The 25,871-nt window shown below is 40.2% G+C and overlaps 1 protein-coding gene across 2 annotated transcripts in view; it reads left to right on the top strand.

The window, feature by feature from the left end:
• The window catches only part of WDFY4 (WDFY family member 4), a 154,683-nt gene that overhangs the window by 69,458 nt on the left and 59,354 nt on the right, over positions 1-25,871 (top strand). For both annotated transcript variants that reach the window (XM_063338069.1, XM_063338068.1), the window contains 8 exons: positions 13-170; positions 608-846; positions 3,470-3,579; positions 4,516-4,707; positions 6,098-6,237; positions 22,990-23,067; positions 23,962-24,165; positions 24,982-25,033. In XM_063338069.1, the coding sequence (XP_063194139.1) occupies positions 13-170; positions 608-846; positions 3,470-3,579; positions 4,516-4,707; positions 6,098-6,237; positions 22,990-23,067; positions 23,962-24,165; positions 24,982-25,033 (1,173 nt within the window). The remainder of the gene's footprint in view (positions 1-12; positions 171-607; positions 847-3,469; positions 3,580-4,515; positions 4,708-6,097; positions 6,238-22,989; positions 23,068-23,961; positions 24,166-24,981; positions 25,034-25,871) is intronic.

Here is a 25,871-nt window from a genome sequence, read left to right as displayed (position 1 = left end):
CATCCTTTCCAGGGAGCAGTGAGCCTCATGGCACTTCAGAATCAACTGCACCTGTATCCATGATGAATATTGCTTATTTTGCTCAGAAGCTGATTGAAAAGCTGAACAGTAGAATGTTTGCTGCTGACCCCAAGCAAATCCTGATCTTCATTGCGAAACAGATTATGGGGGTGAATCATATGAAATTTTTTTCCAACTGTTATCAACATGTTGTAATGTGCTGTTTGACAATGAGGTCATGATACCGCAATTCTCAAAAAGATGGTTGTAACCTATTTGGTGATTGTGATTATTCCTGTTTTCTTGCATGAGCACATAATGGCTCTAAATGACAATCAGAGCTAGATGGTGCAGCTTAACAAAGAGATAGCTCTTTTGTGCCACTGTCTCTTGGCTATGTACATGTTGCTGAACAGGAATAAATTAATCTCTTCCACAATTCCATGGACTTCAGCAGAAATACAGAAAAATTGAATTTGTATCTAACAGGTTGTTCACAGGAATTTTGCTGAAATAAGTTTGCAACAGCTTAAATTGAGAGGAGTGGATCCTTGGGGAGAGACTTCTTTGAGGAAGCCAAGTACTCTGCTGTTTTGTGTTTTCACAGGTCTTAGAGAGCTCCGTTTCTCAAAAGGAAGTTTTCCTCAGTGCCCTGTACAGCTGTCTAAACAGAGCCATCCTATACTGCTTATCCAGACCACAACAATCGCTGCCTGAACAGTTTAATGTCCTGAACACTCTCAATGTCCTGCAGGAGCAGTGGGACATTATTTTTGCAACTTACAATTCAAATAATAATTTTGTCGTCTGCCTAATGTACTGCCTTTGCCAACTGAATTCGGGCAGGTACAAATGTTCATCTCAGTATAATGTTTGTTTACATCTCTGTGCTGTTATCTATGGGGGTGGGTGCAAAGGGGGAGATTTCACAAAACTTAGGCAATATCCATTTTGGGGAATCACTAGAAGCTGAAATTGAGTTGAATTCAGCTAGACTAAGGACTTCAGATGTAGTATACGTACTGTATCCTGCAAGTATTTGACCCATTGGACTCTGTGCCCTGGGAGTTTAAAGCACCATTCTGTTTTAAATAGGGCAAACCTTCCACTCTTATTTGGTGTCTGTTGAAGTGGCAGAATAAAGCCACTTGGGGAAAGATGGTTGTTTTCCTCATAGACTTTAAAAAATGAAAAACAACAACAGAAATGTTTTGATGTAATTTTTTTTTTATCATTTAATTTGGAGGAGAGGAAGGTTACTAATGTGCAATGAGGAAGGTTACTAATGAGGCAATGGATTGTCTTTCATCCAGAAAGCGGAAGGGATAAACTGTTCTTCAATCAGAAGACTATTTTTTCCTTGAAATACTAGTGAGCAGAAAATTTCCTACCATGTCTCTTGTACAGAGGCAGACTAGCATGTCTGTTTGTAGGTGTAATAAGAAAGGCATAGTGGATGGTAATAACATAACACTTAATTCCATTTTTTTCATTTTGAAAAAGGTGTTTCATTTCAGAGACATCCAGACAAGCTTGCATGTTTGTCTAAGCAGAACCCTTAAATTTGCACATAGTTTTAATTGCTACTCTTTATTAACCAAAACATCTGTGTGTATCTGTTTTACTCATCCAGCATTTCCAGCAGCTTACTTGCTTTCAAGTAGTAACTGCAGTTAACAAGCTTGAACTGATTTCAGTGGAGTTGGCTCACAAGCCCATCATTAAAATGAGAATCTGGAAGTCTTTCTGGGATGTGGGCTAGAATCACTCCACAAGCATGCAGGTGGCCATTCTCCGAGACATCTGCATGGACTAATTTAGGGAGATGTTTTTTCTGATCCAGCAGCTATTCTTGTGGGGGTACGTTTAGAACGTATTTAAAACTGTGCATGGATCTTGTGCATTTTTCTGTTATGGTTGTTGTTACTTGAATCTGAGCTGCAAAGTCCTGGTCGTACTGAAGTTGGGAGTTTTGCCTTTGTCTTGGATAGGGCTAGAACATCCATACCCACTCTGTTTGCTATTCTTACAGGTGATGTGTCAGAGGTACTCTTGCTAATGTAAGCTGGGGAGTTATTTTGGACAACACTGTTTTGTCAAAAGAAGCAAGCATTGGCTAGTAGTTTATTCAATATAATGATGTTTGCTGTTCCCATGAAAGCCTTCTGTGCTGCTTAGATGGTCTGAATTGAATACAGTATCAGATCAGAAATGAGCAGCAATTCCAGACGTCTTTTCTTCGTTGTTCTTATTCCAGTCAGATAATAATTTCCAGGTCAAAACTGTTGAGATAGGGTAAGGATTGTTTGTATGTTAAATAGCTTAAAAAAAATACCCTAAAAACCCCAAAATGGGCCATTTGAAGGGAAGAAAAGTGCGGGGAGCCCCAAAAAGCTGGAGGGGCAAAAGCATAAATATTTAAAACAAAATAAACTACAGAAGTGTTGGTATTATGCAAAAGCCAAACATAGCAGATCCAGGTAATCAATATTGTGGTATTTAAAAGAAAATCAGAAATAAAAATGGCAACTTTTCATGACAAAGAAATTTGACTCACCCAGGTAGTAGTGCCTGTTTACAGTTGAAAGAATGTAGTATGTTACTAGTAGTTATATATAATATATATACTATTGACAGCACTTCTGTGACCAAGTCCATGTTGTCTGGGTGCCTTAACTAAGCCTGTCGCATTTATTGTAAGTATTACCGATGTGCTGAAATTCCTGATGTCTTTTACCCACTGACTGGTAAATTATCTGACACACACCCCAAAGTGGCACTAACTCTTTTTGGCTGCGGTGATGTTCTCAATTATACTCAACATCTATGTGACATTAACATCACGATGCTAAAGTCTTCAGCTTTTTTGTGCTGAGTGCTTTATAAACTGAATGAACAATCATTGGTGCAAAGAACTCAGTCTAAGTAAGCAGTTCAGGTGTAGGGTACGGCAAGGCAGTGTTTCCCACATAATGGAAGATACTTCTAATGAAGAAATTCAAAGCAAAGAGACAGCATACAAGATGCTCGGGGACGTGCAAGAAAGCTGTATGCAATCTGGCTACGCCAATACAGCCCTGCGTTTCAGATAATTGAGATGATACAGTGCACTAAGAAGGGCAGGGATAAGGCACATACAAGAGTGATCCATAGGATCTTGATGAATACTCCTTGACTTTGAAAACCTGACTGGCAGTGGTTTATTTCCCACTTCCTGTAAATTCTTCAGTAGCAGGTGATTAGTTTAAGTCCTCAAGCCTGGGGATATTGATTTACTAAATTAATTGAGTAGGAGTGGATATATAGAAATTTATATTTTTTATTATATCTATATTTTTATTTTTTTATATATATTATTACATAAATATGTAGATATTTAGCTTTTTCACTATCCTCAGTTTGCTTGTAGTCTGGTTTCCTCACATGCCCTCCTTTTTTTTTTCTTTTTTTTTTTTTTTTTTTGTCACAGCTATCCAGAAGGTTTTGGGGTGGATGCAAAACCAAAGATGGCTTCCTATCACCAAATTTTCCTTGCACCCAGTGAAGAGGAAAAGGGCAGCCTGCCTACTCCAGATGATGGTAATTTATGGCACATGTTGCCTTTGGCTTACAGAGCAGGAAAGTGCCTTGCCTAAACAGTTACCAGGGCACCTTGTGTGAGTGATACTTAATTGCCTCTTTGGTGTCCAGGCACTGCCGGCACAGCATAGAGAAAGGAATGTTGTGCTAAAAAGGACTTCTGTTGGCATCATACCTCTTTATGAAAGATTCACACCCCACATCCTCAGCAGCAACAGATATCAGTTTGGAGATTACTTCCCTATGTTGTGGCCAGTATTAGTTCCCACCTACATAATACTTGTAGCTTTATTTTCTTTTTTCACAGCCTATACAGAGCTTGTGTCTATCTGTTGTACACAGGAAGAAACACTTTGATCTTTTAAGAGAAACAGTGGAGAAAACTTTTGGGCAGCATTCAGTGTGGGGGCTGTCAGCTCAACCCTACAGCAGAGTGATGCTCCCTCCCTTCCCCCTCCTCCCGCAATCAAATAAGCCTGATTTGCAGGGAAATACAGCAAAACAGCTCAGCACTTCCTTGTACAGCATCCTATGGCTGTGTCAAATTGTTTCACAACTTGTTTACCTTCCCCTCACTAACTCTAATGATGTTTGGCAACAGGATGCTTTAGTACTCTATGTATGATAATAAGATCATCAAAATTCTGATTAAATGGTTTTCCAAGACAGAAACCGGTTAGAATCATCTGTCACTCCCACTTGTTTCTTTCAGGGAGATGAAATATAGCAAAAGAAATGTCCTGCTGTTTTTCTAGAGTGGAGTAACTAGTCTGGCTTAGAACCTACAGAGGCAGTAGATAAAATGAAGCAAGTCCACTGACTCCAGCAGTTACTCTGGACTAGTGGTGTTTCAAATGAGATGTTTTTGCTTTATCTGCTGCTTGACTTATTACATAAAAAAATGATTCTTCATTTGCAGTTTGTTTTGTTTCCTAGTTCGTCAGGAGATTCTGAGAACAGTAGAAATCATCTGGAAGCAGCTCATTTCTCAGAGGCGGCAGGTTCTGGAGGACACTTACAAAATGGATCTTTCTGTAAAAGGAAATGACAAAGAAAGGGACATGAAGATAATGGAGATCACTCCTTTATGGGAAGAAATTATGACAAAAGCTTGGCAACACTTGATAGGTCTCTGTTATTTTATGGAACACCCATTGTAGTAAGCAAAGACATTGCAGTAAATGTAGTGCTTAATGGAAAGCTGCTGATTCCTTGGTTATACCCGTCCTCTGCACATCATGTACTAGATAAAGCAGACTTTAATTTCTCTCATCCAGGATTCTGATTTCTTTCTGTGTCATGCCCCAGCCCTTCTGTAATCATCTGGTGATGTTACGGAATCACGGAATCACGGAATCTTCAGAGTTGGAAGGGACCTCTAGAGATCATCTAGTCCAACTCCCCTGCTAGAGCAGGATTGCCTAAACCACATCCCTCAGGGCTGCATCCAGGCGGGTCTTGAAAATCTCCAGAGAAGGGGACTCCACAACCTCCCTGGGCAGCCTGTTCCAGTGCTCTGTCACCCTCACCATAAAGAAGTTTTTCCGTGTATTTGAACAGAACTTCCTATGTTCTAGCTTGTGCCCATTGCCCCTTGTCCTGTCACTGGGAACCATTGAAAAGAGCCTGGCTCCGTCCTCCTTAAACCCACCCTTTAGATACTTGTAAACATTAATCAGGTCCCCCCTCAACCTTCTCTTCTCCAGGCTAAAGAGTCCCAGCTCTTTCAGCCTTTCCTCATAAGGGAGGTGCTCCAGTCCCATAATCATCTTGGTTGCCCTACGCTGGACTCGCTCCAGTAGTTCCCTGTCCCTCTTGAACTGGGGAGCCCAAAACTGGACACAGTACTCCAGTTGTGGCCTCACCAGTGCAGAGTAGAGGGGGAGAATTACCTCCCTCGACCTACTGGCCACAGTCTTCCCTGTGCAGCCCAGGATGCCATTGGCCTTCTTGGCGACAAGGGCACACTGCTGGCTCATGGATAATTTGCTGTCTACCAGGACCCCCAGGTCCTTCTCCTCAGAGCTGGTTCCCAGCATGTCCGCCCCTAACATATACTGGTGTTTGGCATTCTTCCTCCCCAGGTGCAGGACCCTACACTTGCTTTTGTTGAAAAAACAAAAGTTGTAAGGTTTTGTAAGGTTGTAAGGTTTGTAAGTTGTAAGGTTGTTGTAAGGTTTGTGCTGTACTGCAAGAAATAGACAATTGTATCCCATCAGCGAATTTAAGAGGGGAGAATATTTGGGTGAAGAATGGCATCCCAGTGTGTGTAGTGCTGCAGGGATTCAAAGTTCATGTCTATATAATGATACTGGTCTATGGCAGACCTCTGTGTGGCTTTTAAAGACTTGAGAAGTACAAGTTAATTCAGTGCTCCTCTTATAAATAGAAGGACAAGCCAGCTGGAGTGAGGCACTGCCATGTTGTTGCGTCTTTGGTAACGTGGATACAAACATGCTACCTTCCCACAGGCTCAATATCAAGACTTATAAGCTTTTTTTTCTGTTCTGGCCCACAGCATCTGAAAAGAAGATTCTCCAGAATAAAGCAGGGCCAGGCCTATCACAGAGCAAGCACAATTCCTGGAGTGAAAGCCTCTCTTCAGCTATTAGGATGATGCCTGGCCGAAACACAAAGGAAATGGCATGCAAATCTGAGGTAACTTCTGCTTTTTTTTTTTTTTTTTTCCTGGCTCTGCCTACTATATGGCGCTGGAGAGTTTGCCTGGACTTGAGAGGCTTGTGAGTATGTCTCTTGACATGTTCCATTGTAAACTAGACACCTATTGCAGTTAAGGTTCCTTTTCTAGTCTGCTAGAAATAATCACTAAGAAGTAGTCATTGATCTGAAGAACTTTGGTTGTCAGCCTTAATGTATAATGTATTAATGCATACTTTTTGCATGAGGCCTAATTATTGCACTTTGAAAGGAAAAACCTAAGGAACCCGAGTGTGCTTGTGCATACATGGCTCTGCTTGGGCCAGAGCAAGGTGAGGAGATGCTAGCTTTGCTGCTGCTTTTGACTTACACTGCTTATGTTAACCTTGTCCTACAGACACTGAATTAGTAGGAAGGATCAGGTGTTACCATAGTACTGTCCTGTCATTTTCTACTTAATATGAAGTATTAAAGGTCCAGATTTTAGTTTAGCCTCAAGAGATAAGGAGACAAGTGCTTATATGAACTAGGGGTGGATTTGGAGGGTATACAGCATTCCCACTGCTAGAAATGAAGCTGGACAACCTTTTCCATGGGTAAGCTCCTCCTTTGCTGAGAGAGAGGGCCATTTCCATGGTTTTCCTGGGCATTTGTCAAGAACACAAATAAAAAGCACTGGTTAGATGTTACTTATTTAAGTGTGTTAGGGCTAGGGTAATCAGTTATAGCATAAGGCAGCAGTGCATTGACAGAATATTCAGAGCTTTAGGCTGAGCTTGTGTTATTGCAGTGCTGAACATATTAAAGTCTTTTTTCCTCCTGCTGAGGAGACAGTGAGTCTGTTACAGCATCAGTTTAGGGAGTCTTAACCCTCTAGCTCAAGCTGTAGCAGGTTGCATCTTTATCCCCAGTGATGACTGGTTCACTTCCAGGTGTGTTGATCAGGAAAGCTATGGTATACAAGTAATGTGTCTGACAGTACCTTACTGAGCTGCAGGCTTTTTCTCAACATGCCACAGCTTCCTTCTAATTCCTTAAAATCACTTTGTTGCTTACAGAGTGAGCAAGTTCTTCCCAGGTACATGTGTAGACTGTGATGTCATATTACAAGAGCATCGACTATTTGCCCTGGGGTCTGTTTAATTATTTTTTAAAATTAATTTTGATTATTACAGCTGATTACACCTCAGTGAGCAATGTAATTGATATTTGTAAATGTATCCCAAGGAACATTTTGTACAACATGCTTTTTGCTGTTGAAGGTTAAAGACTCCGTTATTGGTTTTTCCCTAAATATGCCCACATCATTAGTTCCTCCAGTGAAAAGGTTGCCATCTGGAAAAGGCAGCACGGAGACATTATTCAGGCACAAGTGCATGAAATTGGTGTTTCTGCATCTTCTGTCTCTCTTCTGCAAGGAAGCGGCTTGTAATTAAAGAAGCTGGGTTTGGAGGAAACATTACTCATTTGGTGTTATTCCTTATCATGTCAAGGACTGACAGCTCCACAGCTCTGATAAATTGTTCCTCTCAATGAGATGTGAAGCTACAGTTCCAAATGTTCTTTGCTTTCCCTCACCCCCTTTTTCCCTCCAGCCTATCTTTGAAATAGTTTGATGCACTTTTCAGAGAGGTGAAATCTAAGTAAGGTATATGGTGGGATTTTCAATATCAAAGGAAGTTAGGAGCACAAGTTACATTAAAAGTAAATGGTATTTATGCTTTTAACTTGTATTTTTTACCTCACTTTAGTAGTCATTCTAAAGGTGCTGTAATGTGATTTTGTATCATTTGTGGTGTCTCAGGTGCCTTCTATATTCATTTCTGGGAAAAATCTTCATATACTGGCCTCTGTCTTCACTACTGCTAGTTATGAACCTATGTACTACAGCAATAGGCACCTGGTTGAAACATGGCGATAAAAGGAAGAGTAGTATGAACTACGCAGTGAGAGACAAAGCCTCTAAATCCCATAGTAAAAGAAAAATATTTGCATTTACTGAGGAGTAAGCACAGCTATTCCTAACTGAGCAAAATTTAGTAATCTAGCCAGGATTTCAAAGCTCTGCTCAGTAGAAGGAAGAAATGGGTTGGTTACTGGGTTGTTAATTTGATTCCTCTATAGAATGAAAATAAACAAAGAAGTTGAAGCAGTAGTAGCGTTTGCTGCAGAGTTTAAAAAAACCAAAACAACAAAACAAAACCCCCCAAAATCCCCCAACAAACCAACCAAACAAAAAACCCCAACCAAAACAAACTTCAAAAATACAAAACATCCCCCTCAAAACTATCAACTTTTTTTCCTCTTGTCACTTACAAGATAGCAAGAGTGCTTTTGAGACCCAATCCTCAATCTGGAAATAACAGTAAAATTCAAAGTGTTCACTCCAGCAAAGGTTCAGGCCTTATCTTTCTGTTGTACTCACACGCACGATCTCCAGCATCAGTGAAGCCAATTCCCTGCTATTTGGTGGCAAATGTCAAAATTAGCAATCAAATGCAGCTGCATTTTCCCTGTATTTCTGAATCCACTTTGGTATCTCATGCTCTGCTCTGGGCTTTGTCTGGAAGGCATGATCATTCAGAAAGGAGAGCGTGATCACGTTTCTGGTAGTAGAATGACGATCTGTTCTAGTAGTTGCTATGTTGTGCTTTCTTGGAAGTCTGGGTAGCCATGCAGAAACAAGAGGAGCACTGTATGAAGTCAGATTTCTTTAAGCTTAAAGGTAGAGAGTTGGGTAAATTTGCCAGCAGGAAGATCTATGAAACTATGAATACAGTGCCAAAGGTTTCCAAATCGTTGACTTTCCTGTTTCAAATCAAGCCTTTTGGTCTCTTGCTTCCTTCTTCTCCCTTCCTCCCCCTGTTCCCCTCCCCTCCAGTTTCGCTCTCGGAATCTAGGATATGTATTAAATTTTTAGATTAGCAATGACTGATTGTTTTTTGTCATCTTCACAAACTGCAAGAGCAGCAAGGGACCACTATAACAATCACATTTCAGTAAATTGTAAATCAGTCAAGAGCTTCTTCTAGGCAGTGTCCTGAGGCTCTTCCTAAGGGATGAGTGCCTCAGCAAGGTTACAAGCAGCATAATTCTAACTACTGTAAGACAACGCTGCGTCAGGGCTGTAGATATAGTTGTTATTTACAAGAAATGCAGAGCCTTCTGGGTTTTACAACAGCCCTGATCATGCCTGTCCTCTTCTATTTTGGTTCCTTAATTACATTCCTCTATGCCAGGGGCCTATATACCTTGAGAGAATGAAATTAAAATGTCTTTTTAATCTCAGTCTTCAGAATGAAGAGGTTAACAGACTTCCTAATTTGTAATTGCAAAACCAGAAACGTTACGGTAAGATTTTGGCCAGCAAACGTACGCTTGTGAAGTCAGTTATAAAGAGCCACCATCTGACCTCCTTTGTGCTGGTTTTGTCACTCTGTCATTGTGAGAGAATTCCTCCTAGTTAAGTGATGGGAGAGTGCAGCCTCTGAACTCTAAGGTATTTTGAGCAGCATGATGGTTCTGCTCTGCTGCCCTTAGTGTATGCAAGGTCACTGCAGAGCTAACAGCAAAGAAAAAGCATTTAATGGTGTAGCTCTACAAACCAGAAAACACTAGGTGCTAAGTTTGGCTTGACTGGGAGTGATTTGGTTTTCTTTGGTTGGCTTTGTAGTAAGAACCTTGTGCTTACTTTTGTAAGCAACAGGCAGATTGTTAAATCCACAGCAAATCTGAAAAGGTACCTGCATCAATGTGTCAGCGAGAGCCACCTTTGTCTCTGTGGATAACTTTCTGAAGTCAGGAGCTCCAAGAACAGACCTCTTGACTGTAACTTAAATCACTGTCAGATAGGGAATCTACTTCAGTTCCTCTAGAAAATTCTTCCTCTTAATTTTAAAAAATGTAATATTTTATTTATTTATACTGATGGCTAAGCAGTCTTGATGTATCTCCTGAAAATAAAACTGCAAATTCATTAACTCATTTAGGAAAGTGAGTTGTATGTCCTCCTCATATCACTGAGCTAGAAGATAGTGACACGACCAAGGACCACTTGAATTCTGCATGGTTTCCTAACAACAGGTACCCTTGGTTGAAGTAATAGCAAATGTCTTTTGGGCAAGCTCCACTGAAAGTTGTCTGTCTAGTTCTGGCTCTATAATTAGATTTCCAAGAGGGAGAAAGACAGTCTCTCAAATCTCTTCTAGGAGTTAATGTTTCTTTTGAAGTCTGAGAAAGACTGAAGCATGTTTCAAACAACATGTTATTTCAAAGTCTTTAGGACTTTCTTTAGATTTAGATTTACAGAAAATTTATTTTCTTAGTTTTCTCATGTGTTTATTCATCAGGCTTCTCTTAGGCCAGCAACTAAAAGTGTTGTTGCTACAGGAACTTACTTGTTTGTTACTACACGAACAACAATCTTCAAATTTCACAGCCAGCAAAAATATCTTAAAAAATTGTTTCACATGTAACATTCATTCTTAAGATAAGTACAGGTAGTATACCTAGTATCTCTAGTGATTCACATGTGGTGGTGATGCATTATATTTTGAGAAGTATTTAAACATAAAATTTCCATTGACTTCAGTGGAAGTTTGAACCTACAGGCTTAAATTCCTTCCGTGCTGGAAGTGTGAATCTCTATATCAACACTTACAGGAGTTTAAGTGTTTTGTACTGTGCTAGGACTTACTTACCTAGTACAAATAGTAGCTGCATCATGGATACAGAATTGGTCTTTCCTAGGGCAGGGCTCTCAGCCCACGTGATTCCATAAGGAAAGGGCATGGGGGCTTCATTCGCTCCTGGCTCTTAGTCCTGCTTAACGCTTTTTGCAGCCGCCTTTACAAGTTTTGAGTTAGGTGAGGAGGAGAAATGGCCAGTTTAAAATTAATATATACAGATCATATGCACAAATTTTTGGGTAAGATGTCTGTGTGCAAAAGTCCGTGTGCAAAAGTCTGTGTTTTAGAGGGTAGTTTTAAACAAGGCTTTCCAAGCAGAAGTGTTTGTTGAATTGGAAGGCTGATGATGTATTCCTAGGTTCTTGTCAGGGAAGAGAAGACTGAACCCCAGGATGCCTCATCCCTGGAAGTGTTCAAGGTCAGGTTGGATGGGGCTTTGAGCAACCTGGTCTAGTGGGTGGTGTTCCCTGCCCATGGCCGGGAGGTTGGAACTAGATGATCTTTAAGATCCCTTCCAAACTAAACCATTCTATGACATAAAAGCAGCATTAGCTAAAAATGCTGTGTGTTAGTGGGCTTCGACTTCTGTATAAAGAAGCTTTATCTCAAGTTGACAGACATGAGTTTACAGTCTTCGATATTATCACCCAACATGTCAGTGGCAACACTAGCAGCTAAACCCAGCATTGTTATAGCATCTTTCAATAACTGACTGTAAAATCAAGGCTGATGCTGACCAGTCTGGGTTTTCAAACTTCAGCAGAGCCGCTGCATCAGAGAGTGGTTGTTTAAGGTGGGGAGATATGTGAGGTAGTGAAAAGCAGAGCGGTGTTGAACAAAAAGGGCTTGCTAATTTGGTATTAAGGAGGAATGAGCTCAATTTAGCAGTTCATAGAATCATAGAATGTGTTGGGTTGGTAGGGACCTCTAAAGGTCATCTGGTCCAACCCCCCTGCAGTAAGCACAGACATCTTCAACTAGATCAGATTGCTCAGAGCCTCATCAAGCCTGGCCAGGGACGGGGCCTCCACAACCTCTCTGGGCAACCTGTTCCAGTGTCTTACCACCCACTTCTTCCTAATGTCTAATCTAAACCTACCCTGCTCTAGTTTAAAGCCATTGCCCCTTGTCCTATTGCTACATGCCTTTGGAAACAGTTCCTCCCCAGCTTTCTTGTACGCCCCCTTCAGGTACTGGAAGGCTGCTGTAAACTCTCCCTGGAGCCTTCTCCAGGCTGAACAACCACAACTGTCTCAGCATGTCTTCATAGGAGAGGTGCTCCAGCCCTTTGATCATTTTCATGGCCCTCCGTGTCCTTCTTGTGCTGAGGGTTCCAGTGCTGGACACAGTACTCCAGGTACAGTTCACAGTAGGTGAAATGAAGAAGATAGAAATATTTGAAACATAATCACAATTATTACTTAAATATTTTTCTTACCAATCACTCAGTTGGTCTTTTATCAGCTTTTCAAGTTAACTGAACTAAAACAAGCAAACATATAATGATATTTCTTTGAAAAGTGCATCATTTGTGTAACATCTTTATCTTCATAATAGAAAGATAATTAACATCACTAATTATCTAATTAAGTTCATTAACTATCTACCAACAGTGCACCGTGAAGTTGACATTATGTTCTTCTGTCAACAAATGCTTTGATTTCTTAGGAAGTAATTAAAATGTAAATTAGCATGTCATTAAATGCACAAGGGAAGTTTGGAATCAAATATTCATTTCAAAACTGCTCATAGCACACATTTTTTTTTACTTCAATAAAAGCAGGCACTTTACTATTAATGATGTATATTAAACAATTTCCATTATAATATTATTGTCTTGTTTAATAACTGGCTCAAAGCTAAATTACAGTATGCGGCAGCAAGCTGGAAAAGTTTCTTTAACTTTGAACAAATAAATTTATGTCCTCTTAAGCGGATGTCTGACACACTGCTCATTTATCATTTTCAGATTGTTTACAAGTTCATAAAGAAATAATTGAGCAGGTCAAGAAACTAGATAAGAACTGCATGCAAACTGCAGAGCTATCTAATTTTGTGTAATACAAATCACCAAACTTTTTGAAATGCACAGGAATACTTTCCACATTCATTGAAGATAACTGTTTAGCAGACAAGTTGGAATATAAAGGTTTTATGATGATGAATACAAATTATTAGGCTGACTCAGAGCCACAGGTCATTCACCCCACAATCTGTCCCCTAAAAATCCAGTAGCAGTTGCTACAGGAGATGGTGTGTGACAGCAGAATGCACAGTAGAAAATCTATTGTAGCAAAATTGTTCCTTTCTTGGTTAATAAGTTTCATCTTAAAATCTGAAATACAAGAAATAATATTCCTTCCAAAACTTCTTGTGGGTAACTATTCAGACGGAGGTTTTCTGTGCTTTTGAATTTAGTAGCGTCTTGTGGTGGTGAAGTCCCTTCATTTAATTACACACTGTAGGAAAAGCTGTTTTCCTTTGTTTCCTGCATATTTTTTTAAATATATTTTTGCCTTTCAAGATAGAGAATGTCTGGTTCAGGTTTAAGCTTGGATATAGGATTTCAGTGGGTGGAGTTTGATGTTTAAAGCTGTTGGCATCGAAATCTCATCTTTCAAGAGCTGCTGGTTGCAGAGTTTTATTTTCACATAACACAGAGGATGCCAAATGAGTTGAATGGTGTTAATGTGGATGAAAGTAGAGTTTTATTTGGTTGCAGAGAAACCCTAGAAACAAGTGCTAGCTACTGAAACACACTTTTATTTTTCTCTCTCTACTGAATGTGTAGAAAGACAAATAATTTTTCGTATTTCTTGGTTCAAATATGTATGCTTTCTTCCAGAATTTTGCTGCAACATTTTATTTATAATAATTTCAGAAAGAAATTGTTTGAATTAAGTTGCTTTATACACATTGTTTGATTCAAAAGCCTGAAGTGGCAATTTAAACTGAATCAAACCTATATTTTTGTTTTAAAACTTTGGGTGAAGTCAACATTCTCATCCACAGTTTCTCATAAGAAAATAATTTTCCATTATTCATTGTTTTTTAAGTTCTATATTTGTTCTTTTTTTTTGAGACAAATACAGCATTTTTTTCAATTATGCTGTTTATAATTATAAATCTTTATAAGGAGAATAATTATGACTAAATTAGCATATCAACAATTTATGAGGTTATATATGATGTCTCATCTCATGCAGGGAGCAGTATAAAATGCACATGGGAGTGTGGGTGCCCAGAAAATTAAGTATGAGTTTCTATCAGAGAGTAGGGATAGAGAATAGCTAAGAGCGTGAACTGGATGGTGGTACATGCAAGTAGAGAACAGGAAATCAGGGGAGGCGCTAGAAATCTCTGCAAGGTGAACTTAAATGTTTCTCCTAAGTGAGGGTATAGGTTGCTAACATGTGCGCAAGTCTGTGACCATTCATTTCTTGTTTTGCTAGCCAAATTAAAGATAAAGCTTGGTTGTGCCTGTCTGTGTTCCATTCATGCTTTCTGCTGTAGAGTAGCCTGAGGAGTCCAGGATTGTTCTACAGGCACTAAAAAAATCCAAAAGTAATCTTGTCACCTCTAAATGCATGTCATTTTAGGAAAACCAATAATTTCAGGGGTCAGGGAAGAGGTGTTTCTTTGTATTCTGTACTCTGAGCTCTAAGAATATGCTAATGTTTACAGAATTCTTTTGTCAGCTAAAGGATTAGAAGTGCACATTTTTCTTAAATAAAAGCCATGATTCAAATGTAATCAGAAACATCAGAAAACATCAGTGCATGAGGCTTTCAGATAAATATAAAGCCCTAAGTTATATACACCTGTAGAACGTCATAGAAAATCACCATTTTAAATAGAAATAGGAAAATGTCAAGTCAGAACAAGTGAGGGCAAGACACCCCATTGCTATTGCCCATAATGCCAAAGTCTGACCTTCACCTTTCGCTAGAGGTAAAAGCTAATACTTCTGCTGTAACTGAGCCCTCAAGAGGATGAGTGAATTATCCCAAAGTCAGAAATGATTCTCAGAGAGGATTAAAGAACAAACACGACTCATCTCCCGTTGTGCTTTTTTGCTATTAGGAGACAAGTTATCCGTTCTCCCAGGAATTCATCTCTTCAGTAGTATCATCTGTTGAAGTGTGTGTGTGCATGCACACATATGTACATACAAATACATATTTACTGTAGAAGTAGAGCTGCTTCTGTGCCGCCTGCGTTGAACTCAGAAATACAGTGTGGAAGTCTCATCACATGTACACCATACTTTGGCTTTATCCTCTTGAAACCCACCCCTGTGTGTGGGTACATTTATGATGCACTGAAATATGGAGGCTTTTCTCATTAAGTTTGCTATTCCCCAACCAACTGGCAATGCCAGGAATCCATCCATGATCCTTAGGAGCAGTTGGCACTGTGCATTAGCCTCCTAGTGGGTTGAGGCACGAAGCTTCCATGCAACACTTAACTGCTGGAACTACAGTCTGTTGAAAAGCTAAATGAATTTTGGCAAAGCAACAATAAAATCCACATGGCAATAAACAATTTTGTGATTCAAAAGAGCCTGCAAACAACCCTCAGTGTGGAGAGTGTATGCAAAGGACTAGGACAAACTGCTCTTTAATCTACTAAGGAAAACATTGTCTGCCTTAGCTTAATGCTTGTTACCTGGTGACTAATGAAACAATTTTTCCTGTTATGAGATGAACCTACTCGCTTCCTAGTGCATAGTCAATAACTTGAAAAGTAGTCTGGTCACAAGATGGTGGCTTATTGTTTGCCAGGGTAGCGGTGTACCTGGTCTCTGATTCACCATGTTAGATTTAGTAGCAGTAGTTGAGTTGGAGATGTTACGTGCTTTGGCCCAGTGTCGGAATACAACAGGGCTGGTGAATTGAAGACTTCACCCAGGTCTAGTAATTCACTATAACACTCAGCTGCTTCTCTGAAAAACTGCTACGCTAGCTGTAATCCTATCCTCTGCTTGCGAGGCTGATGAAGAGTGATGACTTATTCTCTGTGATTTAGCAGGAAAGGACCAGAAGTATTGGGCTTTCATTGTGCATGTCAGGAGTGGAAATTCTGGTTAGATATGTGGAAAAAAGCAGAGCATAAGAACTGAAGTGAATACAAGAAGATAGTTTTTACACCTCAAAAGAGTTTAGGCTCAAAACTGAACTGCTGATAATCTGTCTCTGGAGCTATGTAAGTCATAGTCTTTCAGGAATTTTCCATTAAAAAAGATTGGCTTTAGATGGTGACTGCAAAAATCAGTTGCTTTTGTAAGAAAGCGTCTCCTTCCTAAGTCACATCATCAGTGACAGGAGAGCCATGCTGGTTAGGGCATGCAGTCCAGAGGACCAAGCGGGGATATGGGGCTGCTGAGAGGAGCAATGCTGCACCACAGGTGGGTGCCATTTAATGTTCAGCCGCTGGGAAATATATGCTTAAGTGAAACTGAACAATTTGCTTTTTATAAAACAGCATCTCCTTAGTGTTCCATTTCATCAAAAATGCAGCTTTTCTGTTTGGGTCAAGATGGGAAGCATGTATCATGTTAGTATCATGTCATTTTTCTCTTTCTAATGATGCTGATTTCTTGTTTCCCTCTTGCAGTCATCACCATAGTGGTTTTAAGTATGTTTAATTGCCACTTTTAGGTTCCAAGTGATGCATATATATGATCTGTATCTTTATATCTTAAATGTTTCTATTAAAGGCAAATCTGTCCCCCTTCAGTAGCTGACAACCTCTACATATAAGTTGCAAAGTATATGCATCCTGAAACACAGCTATTTCTTGAATCAGGGTCATCAAATCTGTTTCTGCCATGCACAAACTCTTTGCCACTGTCACATAGACTATTTGCATATGTGGCCCGTTACAAGTGGTGTTCCCCAGGGCTCAGTATTGGGGCCAGTTCTGTTTAATATCTTTATCAACAATCTGAACGCAGGGATCAAGTGCACCCTCAGTAAGTTTGCAGATGACACCAATCTGGGCAGGAGTGTTGATCTGCTTGAGGTTAGGATGGCTCTACAGGGGGATCTGGACAGGCTGGATCAATGGGCTGAGGCCAACGGTATGATGTTCAACAAGGCCAAGTGCCAGGTCCTGCACTTGGGTCACAACGACCCCAAGCAATGCTACAGGCTTGGGGAAGAGTGACTGGAAAGCTGCCTGGTGAAAAAGGACCTCAGGGTGTTGGTCAACAGCCAGCTGAATATGAGCCAGCAGCGTGCCCAAGTGTCCAAGAATGCCAACAGCATCATGGTTTGTATCAGAAATAGTGTGGCCAGCAGGACGAGGGAAGTGATCTTCCCCCTGTACTCAGCACTGATGTGGCTGCACCTTGAACACTGTGTTTCGGTTTGGGCCTCTCGCTACAGGAGGGACAATGAGGTTCTGGAGCTTGTCCAAAGGAGGGCAACAAAGCTGGTGAAGAGTCTAGAGCACAAGTCTTATGAGGAGTGGCTGAGGGAACTGGAGTTGTTTAGTCTGGAGAAAAGGAGGCTGAGGGGAGACTTTATTCGCTCTCTGCAACTACCTGAAAGGAGGTGGTAGTGGGGTGGGTGTCGGTCTCTTTTCCCAAGTAACAAGCGATAGGACAAGAGGAAATGGCCTTAAGTTGCGCCAGGGGAGGTTTAGATTGGACATTTGGAAAAATTTCTTCACTGAAAGAGTTGTCAAGCATTGGAACAGGATGCCCAGGGAAGTGGGTGAGTCACTATCCCTGGAGGTATTTAAAATACACATAGATGTAGTGCTGAGGGACATGGATTAGTGGTAACTTGGCGGTGTTAGGTTAAGGGTTGGACTTGATCTTAAAGGTCTCTTCCAACTGAAAAAATTCCATGACTCTGTGATTCTGTTTACACGTAGTTTGTTGTGTCCTTAAGAGCTCCTTACCTGCTGTTCTTTTTTTCTATGCCCGTGAAGTACTTACTGAAAACCTAGTGATTGCTTGAATAGCTGTAATTAGATCGAAAAACCTTCCATGTAGAATTGTAAAAGCCCAGGTTAGGGGAATAAGGTATGTGGACTCTTCCTGTGATATAAGATCTAATGTCTGGTAAATCAGTTATATTAGAATACAATCTGGCACTGGGAACATAAGAGTAGAAGCGATTTCTAAATTGGTTTGTCAAATTGTTTTCCCCTACCGCTACTGCATGCTGTCAACATATACATCCTCTTTGTGGGCTTATCAGGCTGTTTCAAATTAATTCAGGTTGGGTTTGCCCCATCACCACCACCCTTTCCCCGCAACCAAGTCTTAGCGGCAGAATGTTCCAGAAGTTCACTTGTTTTTAGTTTCCCCATCTGTAAGCTAAAAACTTTGACCTCTTTCATAAAGACTTCTGAGATGTACTGGTGAAAAGTACTGTACAAGAGTAGGTATTTTTCTTATAGCTAAGATGCTATATGAATGCTTTTACTGTGTGTGCTTATATATTTATAATATTTATTTGCTCAGAAGAGCTAAAGTAGTAGACTAATATCACTAGTTCTAGTCCTCACCAACAGATGACTAAAACACATGCTGCAAAACAAGTACGTGGGTATTCTCACTATCATCCATGGGATTGTTCACTTGGCACTGTGAGGGGTCTGGACATCTGGGCTTTTCCTTTGGGTCTTCCAAGTCCAAAATTATTTAGTCTTGAAGCTTATTTTTATTTATTAAGAGCTTTGGCACGTACTTTTGTGTGCATATATGTTCTTTAATTCCCCAAAGAAAGCCTCAGAGTGCAGAGCTCCAATGGCATAATGTTTATTTAGGGAAGAGCTGTGGCATATGTAGCGTCTGTATCATGCAATATGAGTTTATTATGGCGAGCCTGAATATTTATGGGGTGCAGGAGTCCTAAGTGATTATATATATACATAAAATATATAATTTAAAAAATCAGACATAAAACTTTCCAGAGCTCAGTAGAGAATTGTTAACTTAAAAGTCACACCTCAACCTTTTTTTTTTTTTCTTTTCAATCATTTCTTATTACAAGCAGCCTTTTGATTGCTTTAGTTGAAAGAAATTATAGAAAATCCACTCTCTATTTTTTTTGGCATGCTAATTTCTCTGTTTGCCAGCATTTTTCTCCTTGCTGGTTTTACCTTTCCCCAAAGCTAATCATTTTCTCTCCTATTTGCATGAGGTCTCCAGGCAGCAAGAGGAGAAATGTTTTTTGATTCTGTGGTTTGATTTTTTTTAATAGGGAAATAGCTTGTAAATTCCATCACCTTTTCAAACTCTAAATATTTGCTGGGGAATCAGAGGCAGTAGAATGACCTGATTCTACTTAGAATGTGATTGTCTAAGGCTGCAAAGTAGAGAAGTCTGTATAAAAAAAGACTTAAAATATGGTATCATACTCAGATTTTTAGTCCAGGATGGATCAATATGGTCTTTTAGTCTGCTTTTCCTTAGAATGCAAGTCATATTTCTTGCATTTACACCTGCTTTTCTGCATATGAAACTCAAACCTTTTATTATGTTATGCAATATAAAAACTATCAAAGCTGGCTTACTATTTTTGTTCAAGATAGATATTACACTGTGGCACTATTGTATTTAATCTACTGCATAAAGAGTTGCCATTTTAAAAGACAATCACCTACAATTTTTAATGGAAAATGTTTATTTGTTAGAAACTTGTTTGGACTAGCTGTTCATTAAACCTTACAGTGTAATTGTTCTGACTGAACACTTAATAAACAATAGCCTGGTCTATATTCTCCATGTTTATTAGATATCTTTTTCAGGTGTTGGTTTTGTTTGTTGGTTTGGGTTTTTTTGTTGTGTTTGTTTGGTTTTTTTTCTAATCACAGTCATCTCCAATTTTGTTAACTGCTCATTTCATTTTACAACCAGATGGTTTTCCTGTGGGGATGATCATCAGGGACATGTTCATCTGGTTGAAGATGGCTAGCTCATTTAGAAGCCAAAGTGGTTAGTCTTCAGTTCACCAGAAGCGGCTAGCAGAATTTTTCCTCCTTAGGACCCTTCATATGTTTCAAAGGTTAGGAGCTGGTTCTGTGAAGACAGTGAGAATCATTGTGATGTGGACTTTGACCTTAGGGGTCTGATTGGTGGCCGTGAACAAAATACAGACTATGAGCAACTTTGAAACAGCTGCCAGTAGAGCACTGAGTCGGCTTGAATGGCCTGTGGGTATCTGAAATGGTTGTTGCTTCTTGGAGGAATTAGTTGTCTGTTCTGAAAGGCTTTTACTCTATGCCCACATAGAGCTGGGAAATCAGCCCTTCTCCTGTATTGAGCCCAGCTCAACAGCACAGAGATGCTGTCGCTTTCTAGGTCAGTCTTTATGGGAGTTTTATATGAATTATGGAATAGTTTTGTGAGGCCGCAACTGTGATTACAGGTTTAATGATGCTTTAAACAAACAAAAATGTAATGACTTTCATCAGTGTAAAACAGGAGCTTCCTGCAGGGAAACACCAATAAATGTGACTTCGCGGCAGGGATACAGACCTGGCTGGCAGCCAGCAGTAATCGGCACACCACATAGACCTTGTGTGTTAACTTAATTATAGCACAGTGCAAGCAGCAGCCAGACAGTTTGCTGTGAGGAATCACTGCCAGCGTGACACAGTCAATGCATTTAAAAGTTACCCATCTGATCTGTGGCTTTAGGTAGTGAGAGGCTGGGACTTTCACAGCTAGTTTAGCCTCATGCTGCGGCTCATAGCTGTCTCACCTTTGTCAGTGAAGCTCGGGTGGGCATGAGAGCCTTCAAATGGCACTGGGAGGACACTCTGACCTCTCCTGTGTAATCTCCGAACAGCTTCTGCCTTCTCTGCCACCTCTAATCCTCAAGAATTTATGAAAGGAACAGATAGTTCTGCTACTCTCTGTAATGCAGTTAATGGCTGGCCACTCTGATTCTTTTTTCTTTTTTCTTTTTTTTTTTTTTTCATTTCATGGCTTTGTACCTTTTGTAAGTTCCTGGGAAGGGAAAGCAATCTTATTTTGACTTCAAAATCATGTTCAAGTGAGGCTGAATCCTTCCTACATGTTTGGCTGGCACATGGAATAGATATTTATGGTGTATTTGGATACTGTGACTTTTGGGATTTTGTTTCTTTCAGTAGCGATTAGGAGCATCATCCTGAGTCAGGTCCCAATGTGTTGTACCATTGACTTCAATAAAAAAAAAAAAAGTTGCTCTTTCTGAGGTTTGGGAAACTTTAAAGCAAGCATGCCCAGAAGATCTGACATGCCATCATGTAGTTGTAATAGGATAGCTACAATCTTTTTTCCAGGAAATACACTGTCAAACAGGGGAATTTTTACCTGTGACTGTTAGTAAGAAGGCTCTGACACTGAACTCCCAGTAGCTACTTGTCAGCAGTCACAGGAAGAGATACTGAGCAAGGAAATAAATTGATGAAGCAGCTGTCCTTGTGTTTGCATAGAAAAGTCTGAGCTACGAGACTGTAGAACAGTCTTGTGAGCGATGGACAGCCTGTTTGTACAGGAGAGTCCTGTGCTGGTTCTTCAGTTGCCTTCATGCAATAAGATAAAATAAGCCAGTAGCTTACTCAGTTGTTCAGTGCTTCAACTATACACACAGCCTTTCCATATGCTTTGTCTTTCTGCTTGGGCAAAAAAAATGTCATGAGAACAAATACTTCAAGTCTCTTTGGGACACAGAATTTCATAGATGGCTAGGAGAAAGAGGGGAACAAACCTAGCATTTTCAAAGCTGAAAGCTTGTCTTTGATTAAAGTTTAACAGGTGAATTTGAGAAATTAGTATGATAGTGAATATCCCAGATTGTATGTTATTTGCATGATATTAGTTTGGCACCTGAGAGTTTTCATTGAGTTTAATAATGTTTCTGCTGATCTTTTGAAAAGGAAGTCTCATGCTGCTTGAGATTCTCTGGTTTGTGTTCTGTATAGGTCTTGTCTCTGTGAACCTTGTGACCCCAAAACCTGTAGGTTTTGGTGAAGTAGGTAAGAAGAGAATGAAACCTGTTTCATTTTCCTACTCCCTGAGTTTAAGGATCCCACCACACTGGACCATTATTCATGATCTTAGCCTGTGTAACTCTGACGTTAGTATTTATAGTCTCTGTTTTGTGGTTGGAGAGGTGGTGGTTTAGGGCAATTGAATGTCTTGCTGAAGATCACATCACAATCTGCAGAGTGGGGAATGCAATTCATAATCTCTCGACAGCAGTTCATCAGTCTTGTACTTGCACAAAGACCCTTCACTTGAGAAGTTCATTCCAATAAAACAGCAGATGAAATGACGGTTAATGTAGGTTCACTGTTCTGTGAGTCTAGTGCATTCTGGAAGGAAAGGAAAGGTGTCCAGGGAGTTCGGTTAGGCTGCTTTAGAAAACATGTATTTCCAGAAACATCTGAGTAGCACTGGGGTTTAGGGCATGTCTGTGCTGTGTGGTTGTGCAGATGCAGTTATTACGGGTTTCGTCTTGCACGGGCTCTACAAGTTTCTGGTTGTAGAGCTAGCTCAGACATCTCTGCATCTCAATCCCATTAAATAGTGTATTTATCCTCCAAATCACTTGTTGCCATAGGATTTAGGCTCCTAAATCTCAAAAATGTTTTGGAAACAGTTTGTTTCCTGTCTGCAAAAAGGGGGACATGGACCATTCCTTTGTTCACACTTTCTATTATGCAGCAAGGAGCTGGTGTGTTGTTACAGATCCTTGCCTCAGTCAAGCTCTTTAAAACAGATAATTGTCATTTAGGCTACTTGCATTACTAACTAATTCAGCTCCAAAAGGAGAAGCCTTAAATTTAATTTGCTGTTTTCTTTCTCCTTCTGAGTAGCTCCACTAAAGGCCCTTGTTAAAATGTTTGTCTTCCTGGTCGAAGTGTGCAACTTGCTCTCAGATGATTGCCTCATCACTATACTGTCTGGATAGCCATCAAACACACAGACACAGGCTTTTCCCTAATATTCCCTAATTATTCTTGTGAAAGACAGAGCAGCTAATGCTTGCTTCTGCCCATCACAGAGTTTGCACCTGCAGCAGCTTGGTATAATATGTTCTGATGTTTCTTCTAGGGATTTGTGTCATGTATGGAACGGTACCGAAGAATTGGGCAGGAGCTGTATGCCTCTTTGTACAAGAACCACATACAGGTAAAGAACAGGAATATTGTGCAACAGCTTTCTGTTGTTGAAAGGATGCTCTTGGACTACCCTGAGAAATCATTAATTTCATCAGTGAGATGAGTAGTATGCCCAAAGAAATGCTGAGACTTAATGAGTCAATACTCTGTTCCTGACATCACCACTGAAGTGTGATACAGCATCACTCACCAATCAGATTGCAGATCCTCATTTTATCTTCAGGAGCCTTTTTTCTTTTGTTTAAACAAATTATTCCACTCTTACAATGGCAGAAATGAAACTGAGGACTTTGACCTTTTTTTCTTAGCAGCCAGTAAACCTTTTCAAGTGGTCTCAAGCTCATAGCCTGTAAAATCTCACAGTTACGTTTCTGTTTCAGAATTGGCCATCAGAGACCAGTAAGCTTTTCATTCTTTGAAATTCTAACTTTTTCTCTCCTTTAAATTGATATTTTAGTACCCCCCAGCTCCCTGCACACGCCTTCTAAATATAAATAATTGAACTTATGCCATGCTTGGAGGGAGGACAGTACACTTCTGACTGAGACTTTCAGACTGTGTTTTCAGTGAGCACGGTTGTTGCCACTTGACACAAATGTTCAGTAGGAAAAACTGGAGTGAATAAAACCTCTGTGATGCTGTTCTCCTGGTTCACTGCTTTTGAGTTGAAAATCTAGTGAAAGTAGCCATTTTCAAGGAGGTTGAAGTTTGTGGCATGCTTATATTTGTCACTGTATCTTAGTTTGAATGATAACATCTCCCACAGCACACTTTCAGTAGACAGTTGGACCTGTGTTTGTTGGGTCTGCAGTAGTAGATCCCTCTGAATCACTGGAGTGGTGCCACTGCTGGATGGGAGGAGGGAAGTGTGCAAAAAGTGGCACAAAGTGGTTCTGTCCCACAGGTGCTGCAGTGTGGTTACAGCAAAGCAGCCAAGGACTGGATGATACTTGAGGAGGAACTTTTCTACGGAAGTGGCCCGTGGGGACATGCATCACGATCCTTACAGCCACGGTGGATTCTTGATTGTTATGAAGGGCCTTCACGAATGAGGAGGAGGATTCAGCATGTGAACACCCGAGCGACAATGATGCGAATGAAGACTGAGGTAGAAAGCTTTTACAGGAGGTGCACAATTTCTGTAGCAGTTGCTGGAGATTTTATCGTCACCTCTTTCCTCTGGTTCTTGTCACCTTACTCATCAATATGCTGGGCTATGCATAGAGAACCCACTGAACGGGTCTGCTTTTGAGAGAGTAAGAGGGGCCGCAACGTGTTGAGCAGCAACAGAATGATTTTCCCTTTTTTCTGGTATAAGAAGTCCCAAGACAGATGAGAGCATAACCCGACCGTACTTTTCTGCTTGTAATATCTCAGGGGTATAGCACTTCCCAATGTATGCAACAGAGTCCATTTAGAAGGCTGCACTGTCTTTTAGTCTTACGCTTACTAGGGCTGCTAGAACTGGTGGACGATCAAAAGGGGAATTAGAGTGGTTTGAACTAAGCATTGAATTGTATGTGTGGCGTATTTACTACTCTCTATAGTGTCTATGTGCCAAATCCTATCAACCAGAAGTTGAAGCACTTTAGTACATCAGGAGGTTCCCCTCTCTAGGACATTTTCAGCTTTTCTGGGAAGCTTGGATTCTGGCAATTTCCTGTAACCTGAGTGGTATGATTTTTATCCCAGAACTGGCCTCATGCATGGTCGTCTTTGGAAAGACAACAGTCCTTTTGCTTAATTGTTGACATTTGTTCCTACATTTAATTGTTCCTTTGGGCCCTTTCAAATTAGTTTCTTTGAATTTCCAAGGCATTTATTTGCAACGTAGTTCTAAATCTGTTTTTTCTCTGCAACGAGGTTCTAAGTTATGTTTACCTGCCTGCATATTCCACTTTAATCATACCTAGTCTCTTCTCAGGTTCTCCTAGGAAACAGAAATGAAACAACCCCCACTGCTGAAGTGAATCCAGGTAACCTTTGAGAGCTAAACTAAATCATCAAGAGGGTGGACTCTAGCAGCCAAAGAGAATTAGAGTTAGTGTATGGACTTGCAGGTCAGAATTTCATCTAGAAATCATCTAGTAAAAAAAACCAAACAACTTATTGTCAGTGGTCTGGGCTAAAAAGTCACTTGAACATCTGTGAAAAGACTGATGCTATTGTTATAGGTGGTATATAAACTGTCTTCAGAATTTGTTCTCTCTTGTTGCAACCCGAAAGACCTGAAAGCAAAAAGCTATCTTGAAATGAAACCTTTGGGCATTCTTGAGCACCTGGAAAGCTTCCAGCTGCTTAAACTGAGAAGGAAAAGTGCAGACTTTCTCCCCACTTTTAGTAGACACTTCAGTTCTACTTCTGAAATAGTATTTAAAACCAGGTGATACATGGCTCAGAGAAGTGGTAATAGGAATTGTAACTTTCCAAGAATGTGGACAAAATTATAGAGTGAAAGGAAATCATCAAGAAAATTAACTTGTCAAATTGTTTTTCACTGTTCAAAATAGAACCAGATCTTTCCAGTATGTCAACATTTTTCATTTTCCAAGGCCAGGTTTTCTGTTATGTGAGACAGTAGAAGAATGGGGTGGGACGTGGTGAAATACGATACAGAAGTTACCAGTTTTTCAGAGAGGAGGGAGAAAAAACCCAACACATTAAGAACTGTAGTTTGGAAACGTCAGCCAAGTCTAAGGTAGTGGATTTCAGCCTCCTGTATGGCTGCTCCAAGTCAAGCTTCTAGTGTACGCTGTTGGAAATAGGCAGTATTGTTGTATACTTCATAGTGTGGTAGGGCCTAGAAATCAAGTG

The sequence above is a fragment of the Chroicocephalus ridibundus genome, chromosome 6 (genome assembly GCF_963924245.1).
Source record: "Chroicocephalus ridibundus chromosome 6, bChrRid1.1, whole genome shotgun sequence".
Lineage (NCBI taxonomy): Eukaryota > Metazoa > Chordata > Aves > Charadriiformes > Laridae > Chroicocephalus > Chroicocephalus ridibundus.
Note: the sequence above shows the minus strand (reverse complement) of the source record. Positions and strands in the feature narration are given on the sequence as shown.